Source organism: Macrobrachium nipponense, chromosome 9, assembly GCF_015104395.2.
Source record: "Macrobrachium nipponense isolate FS-2020 chromosome 9, ASM1510439v2, whole genome shotgun sequence".
NCBI classification, from domain to species: Eukaryota; Metazoa; Arthropoda; class Malacostraca; order Decapoda; family Palaemonidae; genus Macrobrachium; species Macrobrachium nipponense.
In genome coordinates this window covers 103,840,993-103,858,492 of record NC_061110.1, presented here as the reverse complement: position 1 = coordinate 103,858,492, position 17,500 = coordinate 103,840,993, and the positions used below count along the sequence as shown (strand labels likewise).

Below are 17,500 nucleotides of genomic sequence, written 5' to 3'. Positions count from 1 at the left end.
CTACGCCCCAGTCATCAAACATACCAAGTTGCAGCCCTCTAGCCTTAGTAGTTTTAATTTTATTCAAGGTTAAAGTTAGCTGTAATCGTGCGTCTGGCAACGACGTAGGGCAAGCCACTACAGGGCTGTGTTTAATGTATTATGGGCTGCGGCTCATACAGCATTAAGCGGAGACCACCGAAAGTTAGATCTATTTTCGATGGCCTTGTTTATGAGCTATAAAGGAAACTCGATTGCACCGAAGAAACTTCGGTGCATTTTTTCCTTGTTTTATATATTCTCTTACCGGTTACGAAGGACTCGAAGGAGACTTCTCTGACGAGTGGTTTCCTTTGAAGGAAATGGTATTAGATTGCCCGACTTCCTGTTTCCATTTGTTTTACTTATTCTATTTATTACAACTTCTGAGAGGCGAAAGCCACTTCCTCCTCAGGAGAGTTTGTGTTTGTTCTTTTATCTGGTTTCTTGTTTTCCTCGTTGAATTCGGATTTGGGGCATCCCGAGTGGATTTGTCATGGAGACGTAGTCGTATGTATGTATGTAGATACACACATGAGAGCGTCACTGTACGTTTTGAATTCTTGATCCAGTGGTTCGAGCCCATGAGCCGACGAATTAATTATCAACTAAAAATATTCCCGTTCGGTTAACATATGTGAAAATATATTAATTCTGAGGTGTAGCGAATGAGATATTAAAAGGGCAAATGTAGCCTAATACGGATACTATATATATATATATATATATATATATATATATATATATATATATATATATATATATATCGCCAGGCGGCTTTTGTGGACAATTGGTATTTATATAAAATAATAAACATGGGGACTGCTAATATATTTTTATAGTCTCATCGTTTATTAATTAGGACTAATGGGAGTTGTCACCTGAGCCCACCTAGTGACATAAATGACAGTTTTGATGTTCAGTGCGTTATACATATGTGTTATGTGCTATGCAAGAAGATATACATGTAATTTAATATGAGCAAAAAAAAAAAAAGGAAAATGTGTTGAAAGCCAAAATGTAACTTTAAAATTTATGTAATCATCCACCATACCTTATCTCTCTCTCTCTCTCTCTCTCTTCTCTCTCTCTCTCTCTCTCTCTCTCTCTCTCAAACCCATCGAGATTTACCACATTTCTAACCATGTTTTGTTATGCTAAAGAATATTCGCTCGTGCATTATGAAATGGATAGCAAGTTAAACTGGGTATTATCTCGAGCTACAGTGTACTCCCACATACAAGTTAAATGGGAATAATGCATTTCCGACACAAACAAAACACGCATTACTCTGATGTAGGCGTTCTGTTACGTAATACCCTAAATTTCTCCTTGTAACTATACACATATTCAGTAATATATGTACAATAACCTCACTGTTGGTGCCTCATTCAGTTGGCAATGATGAAAGGGTTTTTTTTTTTTTCCTATCCAACAAGTGATATTTATACAGCCATGGTGTCCAGAACTGTTGATTATTATTTCGTTTTGAAAACTGTAAGGGGTTGCTAAAAGAATCTTCTTTTACTATTTATTAAACATTCCTGGAGCCACTTCTCATTTAAATGTCGTGGATCGTGACTTTCATCTTTCATTCGTTTATTGTTTGTCATGTTGAATTTCTTGGGAGAATTTCGAAATAATCAAGTTCATTTCTTTTCATTCTGCGTGTCTGGTTATCACTAATATGTTATTACTTTTTCTATATCTTATTTGCATATTTTGTCGTTATTTTTTCACTTCCAATGTAATACATATAATGTCAAAATTAATTTCTAATTTTCATTTTGACGTTCACAAAAGAATAAGCGTGAAACATAAATAAAACCCGGCTCATTCAGTTTTGCATTCAACAGAACTATATATACAATTTTAATTACAATAATCCTGAATCTCTGTTAACTAACTCTAACGAGTGGAAACGGTTTTTTTTCCAGGGTCCCTCACAATCTGGAACCTTTCATTAACCTTTTCCCTGGTATGAAAACTGCAGTGGCAGTACAAATAGAATTTTGTAATGGTCAACCACACACCTTTTTCGAAGGGAAAGTGTTGACAATGTTTATGAGTGTTGTGGACACCCGACATATTTTCCAGTACGCTCGCTCTCCCTTCGATCCCGGCTGGGTTTCATTGTCACGCAATAGGGATTGCACTTAAGGATACATACACACACAGACACGCGTATTTATATATATATATATATATATATATATATATATATATATATATATATATATATATATATATATATATATATATATATATATATATATATATATATGTGTGTGTGTGTGTGTGTGTGTATATACATTCACACAAACACACACATATATATATACACATACACACATGTATGTATGCATATACACCATGAGAATCACCCTTTGCGACATGCACAATACAAGAAGAATAGCTGTGGTAAATCAATTCCCTTACAGTGTGAAAATAAAATTAAATTGGACAAACAGGTGACGCTTTTCCATAAGCATATTGGAACACATCGGCAAAGGAATCATTGCCATCACACTTACAACGTAAGATAGTTGATCACCCGCGACAAACCTCCGAGGTTGAAAAGCTCCTGCCCACACGAAAATAAAATTCATAGAAGTAACATTCATTAGCAAAGCGTAAAGTGTTAACATATAAAGAACTCATTGGACAGAGGATATAATGGGTGAGTCCTTCTTGCAACTAACCCTATAGAAATAATGACCACCAATCACCTACCTGGAGAAGAGCTATATCATATGACCTCCTCAGCACTTCCATCTCCAGACCCTTTCTTTCTCTCAATCCTGGGAACACTTGTAATCGAGTTTTAAATCTTGTAAATCCTGGTAACACACTCTTCTCTTCCCTCTCCTTATTTGTTTACAGTTTAAAGCCTTTTACTGTCAATTTTGCATTAAGACGTCTGTAGAGAGATTACATTTGTGAGAAGTTTGAAAACAAATTGGAAAAGCTTAGCATTTTATACCAAGAAAAGGCTTAACATTTTTTATGACAGAAGTGAATCGTTTATTATAAATTGTATACATAGAATGATTTGTTTGGTGTGAAAATGGATCTGAGACTCAATGGATATGATGATAAAAATGACAAGACAGTATAGGTTCACATGATTAAGGGTTAGTGTAAAGAACCTGCAGAAACTGTTATGAGAGAAGATCGGGGATAGTAAATACGATTAAGACGCAGGTTATGAACTTAAAGTAAAACTAGCAATGGCAGCCAATTTCGATGTTGGAAGACCGAAAATGGTCGATTCGTTTAGTTATTCTAAAATACACATAATAAATGTTGGTAAGCTGCGACAAGAGCTGCATCTTGGAACAGGTGAAGCAGGGAAGACACAGGGCGTATGCAAAAGGTTGGAAGAGATTTGAATTGGTTTTGGAAGCCGAGATTGGTAGTGAGATAAAGAAGCCTGTCACAGTTGTAGTGTTTTAATTGTATATGTGACGTAAGAATAACTCATAGACAGAGAAATGGGGAGATAAGTGGAATTTGCAAGAATCATAACACAGGAGAAAGGATAGACAAGAGCATTTGAAGACGGTCTGTCAATTCTATCATGTGGACAGAAATGAACGACAATAGGCTGGTAAAAGACTTAGAAACTGTGCGTAAGGATTTATGACTTGCTGTTGATAAACCTCCTGTGTATACCACGTTCAAGTATGAATGTGAGAGTGAATATTACTTTGTTTTTGTCAAAGTCATCCCCTTTTAAGAGAGATAATATATTGTTTGAAAAACAGTTATATTTTGCACATGTATTAACACACACATGTATATGTGTATATATACGTATGTATATTATATATATATATTATATATATAGATATATATATATATGTATGTGTGTATGTATGTGTGTTTATACACTTGAATATAAACTATCCCAAAAGTAACTATGATGTGAAATTATTATAATAATAAATGAGATAAGCAAAATTCAGACAAAAAGAGAAAGTTACAGAGAGAGAGAGAGAGAGAGAGAGAGAGAGAGAGAGAGAGAGAGAGAGAGAGAGAGATAGAGAGAGTCTGAAACGCTAACGAGGGAGATGAATGTGTTAAGTAGCTTTGCCTCTTGACGAAATGCATAAAAGGCCAGACTTCACTTGGGACTCCTTCAGTCTCAAACGCGATGCTGCTACTGCTGCTGCGAGGAGGAGGAGGAGGAGAGGAGGAGGAGAAAGGAAGGAGGAGGGGAAGAGGAGGAGGAGAAAGGAGGAGGAGGAGGAGGAGGATCTTGGGAAGTTGCGGAAGGTTGTAGCGTTGAATCTCGTAATTAGTTCGGCAATAGGGAGGAGAACGAGCCTCTTGGGATCCTCCTTACTCACTCGAGATTGTATTTAAGGATACGGTATTATTTTTCCTCCTCTGTTAACGATTCGCATTTTCTTTTTTTACGCATATAACTCTGCGGCCGTGTCTCGAGCCGTTCGTGTATTTTGGTAAATGATGTTAGGGCGCGTGTGTGTGTGTGTGTGTGTTTAACTGAATAATACGTGTTGATGAAATATAGCTTCATATTTAAGGACACGTAATCGAATATGTACGTGTGTGTGTGTATATATATATATATATATATATATATATATATATATATATATATATATATATATATATATATACGTAGATATATATATATTATAATATATATATATATATATATATATATATATATATATATATATGTATATATCTACATATATATCTACATATATATATATATATATATATATATATATATATATATATAGATATATATATATTTATTTATTTATCTATATATAAAATATATGGATATTATACATGCATACATATATACATATATATATAAGCGCGCGCACACACAGACATATATATATATATATATATATATATATATATATATATATATATATATATATATATATATATATATGTATATATATAGATTGAGTGTGTGTGTGTGTGTACGCGCGCGCTTGTGTGTGTGTGTGTCAGTGTCTGCTTCTTTATACATGTGAGCGCTCGCGTATGTATTGGTGTGTTTACCTATGAGGTTGCAAACGTAATTTATGCTGGGATCAGGCTGCAATACAAGGCATAACATGTTCGCATTTTTCCTGGGGTTCTTTTTTTTAATGCTGATTTAATGCAGTCTCTCCTAAATTACTCCTGAAAAATTTATTGCATCTTTCAACTGCACAGCTCTTTGCAATACATTTTGTGGGAATTTTCTTTCCGCTGAAATAAACAAGAATCTGTTATTTGCTGCGTGTGGTTTGTGCAGCCCAAGATTAAAAAAGAAGAAGTTATTTTTAACCAATAGATATCATATGACTTTAGCTTCCTATTTGTCATTGTTATTCATTTATAGTTGTCATTGCTTTTGTCTTTTTTAAATTGATGTTAATCTTCTCTACCAGTCGGTCAACGCTGTTTGCATATCAAGTTAAATTGCATGAACAAATATTTGCCAAGCTAATTCAATTAATTCAGTAACAGGTTATAAATTCTGGTAATCAGAAAAAAAGTCAGACAAAACGTATAGAGTTACATACAAATACAAGGGTAAATAGTTTCATATTCATATCCGGATTTTTATATATCCCTACCTCAAGAATGATTTATGGTATATAACGACTGAAAGATATTTTCCGTTACATTTGCTTATGAATTAGGGATCACCTGACTTGCAACTATACTCTGTTAACATTTAATATTCATGACCTAACGGAATATAGCGCGAGAGCCTTTAGAGGAAACTGGGTCAGAATCAAATCAGTTATGATTTAGTATTTAGTCGGAATACATTATCTGAAACACTTTGAAGCCTTTGTACAAATTAGCGGACAAAGTCAATGAAAATTGCATGGCATCAGCGCTACAGTGTTGTGCTATTTTCTGGACAGCACAGACGTGTTTGTGTGTGTTTGTGCGATTGCGTGTGAGGTAAAAAAAAAACAAAAAAAAAAAAAAGGCACGTCAATTCAAATAAACTTCGAAGGATAAAGAAAATAATGCTACCGTGTGTTGCTATTTTCTAGACGGCACAAGCATGTTTGTATGTGTGCGTGTTTGTGTGTGGTGTTGCTATTTCCTAGACAACACAAGCATGTTTGTGTTGTGTGTTTGTGTGTGAAGTCAAGGGAACCGAGCCAGGCACGTCAATTCAAATCTACCTCAATAATATAATAAAAGAAATGCTACAGGCTTTTCTTATTATCTGCAAAGCACAAACTTATAAGTATGAGTGTGTGTGTGTATGTGTGTGTATGTTTGTTTATGATTGTATGTGAAGTCAAGAGACCTGAACCAGGAACGTTAATTGTAATCATCCTCAATAGGATAAGGAACAGATATGAAAAGCCGTCTTTTTCTCGTAACTGTAGGTTACGTAAGCAATTATTTTAACACGGAATTTATAACTCTCCTGCTTCAAAATTCATCTTAAAATTGCCCTGGCGAAATTACAGGACACATTCATCCTAATCCCGAGTCAGGAATTTGTCAAGAGAAATACGGACAAAATAATAGCAGCGTAATTTTCAGGAATTACCGAGAAAAAATGGGTTAATCAAAGATGTTTTTCATACCAGCACGTAGAATAACTCTCTCTCTCTCTCTCTCTCTCTCTCTCTCTCTCTCTCTCTCTCTCTCTCTCTCTCTGCGTAAAAAATACAAATTAAAAGGTCTTTCTAATTGGGTTCGAAATGTTTTTATTCAGTTATCATTACCACTATTTCCCACATTCGATAAATTTTCCCGACGTTGTTTTTGTTTGTTTTTCAGAATTGTCAGCTACGTAATACCAGACTTTTCCATTAATTGTTTGCTTCTTGAGGCTTTGGAACATTTTACAATATGATATATTATATATATATATATATATATATAGATATATATATATATATATATAGATATATATATATATAATATATATATATATATATTATATATATATATATATATTATATATATATATATATTATATATATATATATATATATTATATAGTATATATATATATATATAATATATATATATACTACTATATATATATATAGATATATATATTATATGTATATTTATATATATATATATATTATATATTATATATATATATATATATAAATATAATATATATATCCGAACAATATCTCAGAGTTGTTCTCTAACCCTACGTTGAATTTTCCCAGCACGTACACGTATAACTGAGTTTATACATATTTTTCGTATCTATGCAGGTAAACAAAAACAATACAAAAACAACCTCATGTAAGCAGAGAGTTTTAGCTTTAAGAAACGCAAGGAAAAATACGTTAGAATAAGCCCATTCTCCTCTTAGGATAAAATGCCACATATCCTTTGTTTTTCGCCAAAATCGTTTTTTCTGAAAACTTGAATAACAATTGTTGCAACATCCATCCTCTAACTTTTGAGTCAAATGTGAAAGCAATTACTTATTTCTTGGTCAAAAAGGTTTTTTTTAAAGTATTTATATATTATTGTTGTATCGTATTCCTCGTACATTTGAAAAAATTCTGATCAAAATGTCGTGTTTCTTTATAAAGCTTTTCTAATATTTAACAGTTGTTGCAACATTTACCCTCTGACTTTTGAAACAAATGTGAAAGCCGTTTCTGAATTATTACATAAAGAGCATAATAAGAACAATTCTAATATTTAAACATTATTGTTGTATCAAATCAAATCAGATCAAAATATCGCTTTTAATAATAATGCTTTTCTGTTATTTAACATCTACCCTGTAACTTTTGATTCGCATATGAAAGTCATTTCTGATTTTTGAGAAAAAAAAAGCGAAAAAAAGACGAATTTGATATTCAAACATTATTGCTGTATCAAAATCATCGCACTAAAATCAAATCAGATGAAAATATCGCGTTTAATATTGTCAGTATTTGATCAGTGGGGTCGAATTACAATAAAGGAATTATATGAATCTATCTTGCTGATACGATGTTCAAATGGAAATTATTCGGCTCGGCCATGTAAGCTAGTCAGTGATAAACATCAACTTTTATTGAATTTTATTTATAAAAAAAAAACTGGAAATGAGTGTATTGGACAGTAAATAAAAGATTATTTACCTTACTATGAAGTAGACACAATTCTTTATTTCAAGATAAAACACGGTTTAGAGATATACATAGGTGAGTTTTACGCAATATAAACAATAGTGATTATTCAAATTTAAATTAAAAACTATTTATATAACCAAAAAATTCAAATATAAAAAAACAATTTATAAGATAGATAAGAGTTTTAACAATATGCACTAAATTTTTTATTCTAATTTAAATAAAAAAAAGTATTTATCAATTAAAAAATAAACAAATTCCTCTCTTAATTGGCAGAGATTGTAATGTGTGGCCGAATATAATATTTTTGTAATGCAGAACAATGTGATTAAATTTTGAATGAGAGAACATTGCACATTGATTATTCGCGCATTAGATGCAAATATGCAATAAAATAGACGACCCGTGAAATTCGTTTTTATATAAAACTATAGAACAATTACGCACCTGTCAACGGGACACCGCTGATTAATAATTTTTTTTTTTTACCCCAGTTATTGTTATTACATAACGGGATGGTTGGAGCCACTGAGCTAAATTAGAAAATATTGTTGTTTATAGAACACATTTCGTTGCGTTTTTACTAATAATATTTACTCTCTCTCTCTCTCTCTCTCTCTCTCTCTCTCTCTCTCTCTCTCTCTCTCTCTCTCTCTCTCTCTCTCTCATCAGAAATCATAATAATAACGATTGCATATTTACTTGGACTGTTTATAAATTTAATTAGTGCATGTTCACTCGTAAATATTCTTAAGATCCTCTTTGTGCTAGATTGTATTTGTCTCTGTAAATTGAGAGAAAATAATTAATTAGGAACTATACATGAAAACAGATGATTGATAGTTAAGTTTCCATATGTACGAATATCTTACTCTATTTATAATTCTTAAGGTAATTGTGTATTGCTTCTTCCGCCGGTTTAAAAAAACATCTTCACTGCTCTCTCTCTCTCTCTCTCATCTCGTCTCTCTCTCTCTCTCTCACGTGCGTATATATCTATTTATTATATATATACATATATATCATACATACATACATACATATACATACATACATATATATATATATACATATATATATATATATATATATATATATATATATATATATATATATATATATATATATAGTATATATATTGAAGGTTGTCTTCTTTGTTCGTCATCATTATTTTTATCGCACCCTTATTATTATTATTATTATTATTATTATTATTATTATTATTATTATTATTATTATTATTATTATTATTATTATTATTATTATTATTATTGTTGTTATTATTATTATTATTATTATTATTATTATTATTATTATTATTATTATTATTATTATTATTATTATTATTATTATTATTATTGTTGTTGTTTTTGTTGTTGTTGTTGTTGGTGTTGCAGTAAGAATAGCACCACCTGTAACATCTGTAACAGTAATAACAAGAAATATCTCAGAAACGCTCGTAGGTCTTCAGGGAAATTGAGATCTGGCCTGGACATTAAACTTGGCAAACTGTTTGCAAACAGTTCTCAAACAGTGTTTGGGAACAGCTTGTAAACTTCGCCAAACAAGATTAAAACGAGACTGATACCGAGAGGTAACTTGGTAGGTTGGATTTGAAGGGAAGAACAAACTTCGTCAAAGACGTTTGTTATGCGTATAGAAACATCTAACCCTTGTATTAATTAGCAAACCTCTTATAGGAACAAACAACAAACGTTTTTAGATGTTGTTTACAGACCTGCTATAGGCATCTTAACACATAGGCCTACTGAAGAATCGGCCCCTAGCTGCAACCCCCTTCGTTCCTTTTCCTGTACCTCCTTTCATATTCTCTTTCCTCCACCTTACTTTCCACCCTCTTGATTCATAGTGCAGCTGCGAGGTTTTCCTCCTGTTACGCCTTTGTAACCTTATACTATCAATTTCCGTTTAAGCGCTGAATGACCTCATTGGTCCCAGTGCTTGGCCTTTGGCCTAAATTTCATATTCAATCAATCAATCAAAACAGAAGAATCAAACTTTTGTATATATTGAATAAGCCTGTTATAACAAAAATGATTTTCAGATGTTTTTATAGGCCTGCTATAAGTTTATTAACAAATCGACCTGTAGAAGAATCAAGTGCTTGTGTTTAATGACTAAAGCTGCTCTGACAACAAGCATTTCTTAGCCATTTGCCATTAGGCCTGATATAGACCTATTAACAAATACGCATATAGAAGGATTAAACGTTTACATTTAATATACAAGCTTCCTACAGTAACCAGTATTTTAGCACAGAAAATATGTTGGTACATATTTTCTGTGCTAAAATACTGGTTACTTTAGGAAGCATTTGGGCTTAGATAAGAACGTTTCATAAAAATAAATTTTTATAATTTCTAGTAACCCTTGATGTTAGATCTTCATATTTATTTATTTATTTATTTATTTTTTTTTTTTTTTTTTTTTGATAAGTGTGAACTCTTCTTTCTATGTTCCTCTTTACTTCCTCTTACTCCTAATGAGTGAACACCTTATTCTTTGGAAGCTTGAATATCAAGTCAGTGACCCGTGAGTGCTTGTTACACATGAAAAGATTTCATCTACGGAATAATAATAATAATAAATTTAGGAAGAATGGGTTTCTTATGGCACAGACATAATTGAATATAAAGAAATGTCGAAAATTCAGATTTGGTCAACACTAGTAAACATAAAAAAAAAACGAGTCCAAGATATGAACATCATTGTCTACAAAAGCAATTACTAAGGAGGTTTGCATTTTGAGCATACACTAGGCGTTTGCCCAACGAGGGCACCTCCTATGAAAACAAACACGTTATGTGCATTGAATCCTCATTAAACCGCAAAACTACGTAAATTATGATAAAACTTTTTATGTAGTAAAAATACGCAATTAGGCAACTGACTGTAGTAAGAACATAACGTGCAATGTATGATAGAAAAGTTAGGATAACAATGAAAGTCTGTAAGTGAATAATCATGATTCCAGTTAAGAAAGTCATGGATTAGAAAGCAAACAAAAAAAAAAATTATAAGTCTTAAGGTGGGGTTTGAATACTTTAAATTTGGATACAAGAAATTGTCATATATATCTCTCTGGAAACCTGCAAGTGATTTAAATGATAAAATGATTACAATATATGTATATATATATATATATATATATATATATATATATATATATATATATATATATATATATCTATATACATATGTATACTATATGAACTAGAAGGAGGCCATAAAACCCCAAAATGTAGAAAGTAAATGCTCTATTTCGAAGAGCAAACTATTTCTCTGAAGAGACAGAAACAGTTTGTTCTCAGAAAAATAGTATTTCTGCAATTTTACTTTTTTATGGGGTTCCTTTTATTAGATGGAATTCTGTTTTAACAGAATATATTTAACAGTTTTATATATATAGATATTATATATATATATATATATATATATATATATATATATATATACATATATTCGTGTGTGTAAGTGATTGCAAGGTCTTTACAAAGGCATTGTATTGCTTGAGCATTTCTCCCTAAAAGGGAGTGTTGGCAATAAAAGACTAAATTCCCCTTCACAACAACCGGCCCCTTTTAATAAAACCAGCCTTAATGATCTTCTTCAAGTCATGTTATTTCACAGAATGGGACGAGATTTTCCGTCCGCTCCGAAATATAAATGGACTCAGTGTCACCCATTCACCGTCAAAAGCTGAAGTTTACGCTCCTTCCCGTCATAATCCCGCCTGGATTGGCTTCATTGAAAGGCGTTCCCGGTTCCAGATGGATCAGGACCGACCAAAGATCCTTCGCTAAGCCCCTATTGCCCGACCGTGAATGGCCCGGCGATTCCAGCCCTGATGGGGCTACGTTTGAGAGCCGTAAATCTGGTTAAATCAAATAAGATTTTTATTTTTTATTATTTGGCATCATTTGGCAGCCTTTATAATTTCCACATCAAGAGATGGCTATGAAACGTCATCGAGAGACAGACGGTGGATGGGTTGAATCCCCTTTCAGGAAGCAGAAGGATGTGAGCGTTAGGCCTCACGATCCTAGTCGATAAATGTCCCCTTTGCATTGTGTCGTTGCTCCTCGCTTTTCTTCGGTGTTATGAAAAGGACCTCTTTCTGTCGATGTTTAATGCTAAAGTGCCATTGTCTTTCTAGCCCCTTCACAAACAACGTAAATGGGCCTCTCTCTCTCTCTCTCTCTCTCTCTCTCTCTCTCTCTCTCTCTCTCTCTCTCTCTTTATTTCTCCTTTATATCCATTCGTTCCTTTTGTTTATCGGCTTGTTGATTTATCTGTTTGATGTGCTTTTTTTTTTTACTTCGGATATGCATTGTCTAGTTTGTAGGTCCATTACCTTTTCATCCATTCTCGGATTTATTTTCTTTTTTTAACGTTTTTGTTCAGTGATCTGACCCATTTCTTTGTCTATTCTACTTGTTTTGTGTTTCATCTCCGTTTATATCTCTATATTTATAGTTAGTATTGCAAGCACAACTTTGATGCTTAACTATATAAGCATTATTTATGTCGAATACTGTGATTTTCTGGTGTGGGCTGGAAATGATCTCATTGCTCTTTTCCATTACCAAAACCGTAGGGTCCGTCAGCTTCAAAGTATACCCCTTTTCACCTTTATCTGTTGAGTGTGACCCTTTGCACTTACGGAATGTTCTCTCTGGCTGGTATTCGGGCTACTTGCAATACTAGCCTTCAAATACTATAAATTCTAGATATGATGAGCTACCACAAATCCCCAATTACTGTGTGTGTGTGTGTTTTTTTTTTCCAACATTTACGAGTCTAGGGACAATCAGAAATCATTGCTATTCCTAGCAGCATTATCCTCACATAGAGATGTTCTGATTTCCTTTTTTTTATTTATATATCTTGGAACATTGCCTAGGATTTTGAGAATACTTGCTCACCATTGAAACACTGAAAGCTTAATACCTTTCGTACCAACATCACATTAAATATTTGATTCTCTTGACTCACATCCAACATTGTTGGCAACAGGAAGTCCATCCATATAGGTCATTGTTTACTTACTAATCGGCTTTTAGGCAACAAATGTTTCTACCTAATAGAAATAAACATCTAAACACTTTAACTGATAAAATAGTCTTAATCAAAATATGAATACTTTTTTCCTGTTTTTTACAACTCACATTTACGTCAGTAAAACACGCAGCAAACACGTTTTTGCAACTTGTCGCAAACACATCACCAACAGGTTAAATGCGATTGTCCTTAGAGAGCTTCATTCGATTATGCAAAATTTCCCAATGATTCGTTATCCAATTATTGTCGTGGACGGGTTGTCAACTTGCATGTGATACGTATGCGATAAGTTTCCGACATGTTTTACGACATGTTTTACTGTAGTGCGGACGCATCCTTAGGGAATATTTTCAACACCTGGCGCCTGAAAGCTACACTATCGTCACCACGTAAAACTGCTTCTACGCAGTATCACTTCAGGCTCTCTACTTTCTGGAAATATAGGAAAGATTCTTATAATTACGTCTTTTCCTGGAATCACTGGATCATCTTACCGAAGGCTGTCCCTAATACGAACAGAAAACCCCTCGAAACAGATCGAGCGAAAGTTTTAAATTTGTGACCCACACGAATCCTCCATCTTTTGACACCTGTGATGGTGATCTCTCACGCTCATGTACTGTGAAATGTATGGGACGAAATTGATATTTAATAGACGTTAATGAATCTAAAAAAGGGGATTAGAAGGTTGAAGAGAGGTTTAAAAAAAGAGGTCACGGGTAGGTGAAGGAGACTCGATTTCTCATTTGTTTATATAAGGGGAAGGATTACTAATTGGAATTTATATGAACCTTATATGTAGTGAGTATTTAAATTGTAACGGCTTTAGTCTGTTTATCTTAGTTTTATTTGTTCTTGGTTTTTGACAGATATATATATATATCTATATATATATATATATATATATATATATATATATATATATATATATATATATATATATATATATATATATACATTATATGTGTGTGTGTGTGTGTGTGTGTGTGTGTGTGTGTGTGTGTGTGTGTGTGTGTTGTAGAGCCGCTCGTCAATTTTTTATGATTTAGTTTTCGAAGAAAATTGCATGTGTCTTTTGATTTAAGCAACCACCTTGAAAATAATATTTCTCATCGCTTAATAATAATAATAATAATAATAATAATAATAATAATAATAATAATAATAATAATAATAATAATAATAATAATATTATTATATTATTATTATTATTATTATTATTATTATTATTATTATTATATTATTATTATTATTATTATTATTATTATTGCAATCTGTATATTGTATATTCTACAGCAATTATTTATTGTCACTGATGTAAACTATCTTTTCTTCTTTTTCAGGATGCGAACAGCATTAAAAAACAGTCTTCTGTGATCATATTGTGAGTGATTTTTTTATTATAAGGACCAGCAACTCTTAAAGACAAAGACTTGTGATGGATAACTCTTATATTCTATGAACCTTTGGGACCGTTTGAATTAGCTGGCTTCGTGAAAAACAAGTGAACTCAACAGAGTATAAATAAAGGAACTTATCCGAGTGTTATTTTCAGTAAGTTACTTTAAAGACGAAGTTTGGCGTCAATGAAAGTCAAGTAAGTGGTAGAAATCCTCCCTGCATTACTCAAGTTACGTAAACTACTTACGTTTAACGACTAAACAGTTCGGTAGTACTGAATATGGGTTAAACGTGCACAAAGAGACCGTGTAAGTCGCGATGAATTATACAGAGGAAGCTTATAAACTTGTATGAATATTTCAGCTCAGCGAATTCATCTGTGTCGTAGTTCTCGGAAAGTGCTGTGTGATTTTGAAATATTAATGAAGTAATCGATTTTGTATCGACTTAACTGCCAAACTCGAAACTTAAACTCATGGACTCCCTTCAACAATTCCCTGGAAAGAAATCAATAGGGAGTAGAAAACTCTGCTGTTCAAATTATATTTACTTTTCCGAAGGAAAAATGTTTATTGTTTAATTTTTCAGAAAACTGTATCTACTTTTCCGAACGAAAACATAGGTTTCGTAATAAAAAAAAAAAAATTAATTTTACTCGTTATATTTAGTTCTTGAAGAAGAGAAATCAAAGAATGCAAACCCTAATTAGGCGCAAACTGTGGAAACAATTCACATAAAAAAAAACCTTGAGGTAAACTTCAAAAAACTTCGTAAAGCCAAACAAACAAATGGTTTCAAAACATCGCACAAAGAAGCGAGGAAGTAATTGTCACCCTGTGTGGAACTGGCTCTAAGAATTCTTCATTAGTTCTGCCAAGAAGAAGAAGAAGAAGAAAGAAGAAAGGTAAACAAAAACAAAACGAGGGAGCTCGAGTCCCAAAGTTGCCCGGCTTAACCCGGACGACGAGGATGGCACGAGATCATCCTATTCCGGAATTAATTCGCAAAGGGTGCGCCAAAAGTCGAGGCTTTCCCAACGTCTTTAAAAAAAATTCCTTTCCGGAGAAATCTTCGAGATACCTTTAGATCTTCCTCTCCGGGGAATATTTTACTCTATTTTTCAGTCTTTCGTTTTCTAACATTTTTATTTTTTTCCCTATTTCCTCTGGGTCCTTAGGGAAATTTTGCGCTGAGACTTTGCAAATCTTCAGAGGAAGCTCAAAGGTTTAATACTTAAAGCATTGACTTTTTTGTTGTTTTTTTCCCTTCGGTAATCTTTTATTCATATCCTGATAAATTCTTGTTTTTTTATTTTTTTGATTCAGAGAAACAATAAGTTACCTGGAGTTCGGGGATATTTCGTAAAAGTACCGAACCATTTTTAAATAACCTGTTTGCAAGAGCAACATGTGAATAAATGAAAAGACGAATTTAAGGGAAATACTTATGAGATATTTTTTTTTATTCCCGTGTTAATATTAGAACCCCCTCTCGCTTTCCCAAAAGGTTTATAAAGAAATAAGCTCCATTGGTATACAACTCAGGTTTTTGGCGTAAGAAAGAATTAGGAAGGAAGGAAAAAAGAAATGTCGGAGAAAAAGTAATAAAAGCTGGAAGGCTATTGTTAACAGTCTCAAGACACCCTGAATTAATTCTACCAGGCAGAGCTCTCTCTCTCTCTCTCTCTCTCTCTCTCTCTTCTCTCTCTTATCTCTCCTCCTCCATCCTCCTCCTTCCTTCCTCTCTCCTCCTCTCAATCTCTCATCTCCTCCTGCCTCCTTTCCTCCTCCTCCTCTCATCCTCTCCTCCTACCTCCTCCTCCTCCTCTCCTCTCTCTCTCTCAATCTCTCTCTCTCTCTCTCTCTCTCTCTCTCTCATCTCTCTCTCGCTCTCTCTATTTATCCACTCAGCTAATGAACAAATCTTGAATTTCCCAAAATATATAACGTGACCAAAAACTGATCATTTGTTAAGGGGAAAAGAAATTTAGGTTATTTTGGGTGAAACAAAAACCTACAACAGAAAATTTCCCGAGAATAAACCTTCCTTCTGCTACTCTTTAAAAAAATAGACCTCGAGAAAAAGGGAACAATATATATTCTGGTTTTCTTAGGAGAAAAAAACCAAAAGGGGAAAAAGTAAGGGTAGGCAATAAATCGCCTTAGTAAAAACGTTATCAGTAAAAAGTGCCACCAGTAATTTAAGAATAAAATATAGGAAATTGTAATAGACGGGGGGAAAATACTGTAGACTTAATATATGTGAATCCAAAATCTTTTTTAGAATGCCTTTTATATTTTGAAAAAAATTACGAGAGACCTGAATTTTATACGTTTCTTAACTGTGTCTGTATTTTGTCTAGATATCCATAGATTGAAGCAATACATTACTTGTTTGATAAAGACTCCGCCGAGAAAAATAGTTGGTAATGATGGACTAATGATGACATTGTGAGTGTGTTGTGTCGAAGCGAAAGAAAAATAGTGAACTACGGAAAATAAACTACAATATGGAAGCTAAACCTCTCTAAGAACGGAAGACTGAGATACACAGAATGAACGAAGTGAAAAAATAAGATCATTCCCGACGGACTTGCGCGAAAGCAAGAGAGAAAGTGGGATAGAGTGAAACAGCAAAAGAGAAAAAGATGACGGACGTCGCGGTGGCCAGAATCTAAACTGTAACGGCTCTTTGTGAAACGAATAATTCGTCGTCGTTGGCGGCACCAGCGACTTCAGCGACGTCGTCAGGAACCCCTCCCCCACCCCCACCCCGCTCCCCCCTCCACTTTACCCTCCCTCCCTTCTCCCCAAAGGAGAATAAAAAGTCCCTGGAAAACTGCTTAAGAAAGCGACTTGAGGCGGTTCCATTTTTCCATCCGGCGCCTTCATAAT

General features: G+C 33.3%; 1 protein-coding gene across 4 annotated transcripts in view; it reads left to right on the top strand.

The window, feature by feature from the left end:
* The window catches only part of LOC135217918 (uncharacterized), a 513,768-nt gene that overhangs the window by 38,476 nt on the left and 457,792 nt on the right, over window positions 1-17,500 (top strand). For 2 of the 4 annotated variants that reach the window (XM_064254003.1, XM_064254005.1), the window contains exons 2-3: window positions 14,549-14,589; window positions 16,969-17,500. The exon at window positions 16,969-17,500 is cut by the window's right edge and continues 50 nt beyond it. In XM_064254003.1, coding sequence (XP_064110073.1) covers window positions 17,499-17,500 — 2 coding nt within the window. In that variant the 5' untranslated portion in view covers window positions 14,549-14,589; window positions 16,969-17,498. Of the gene's footprint in view, window positions 1-14,548; window positions 14,590-14,621; window positions 14,803-16,968 lie in introns of those variants that run through there. The other 2 variants (XM_064254006.1, XM_064254004.1) reach the window with 2 other exon arrangements.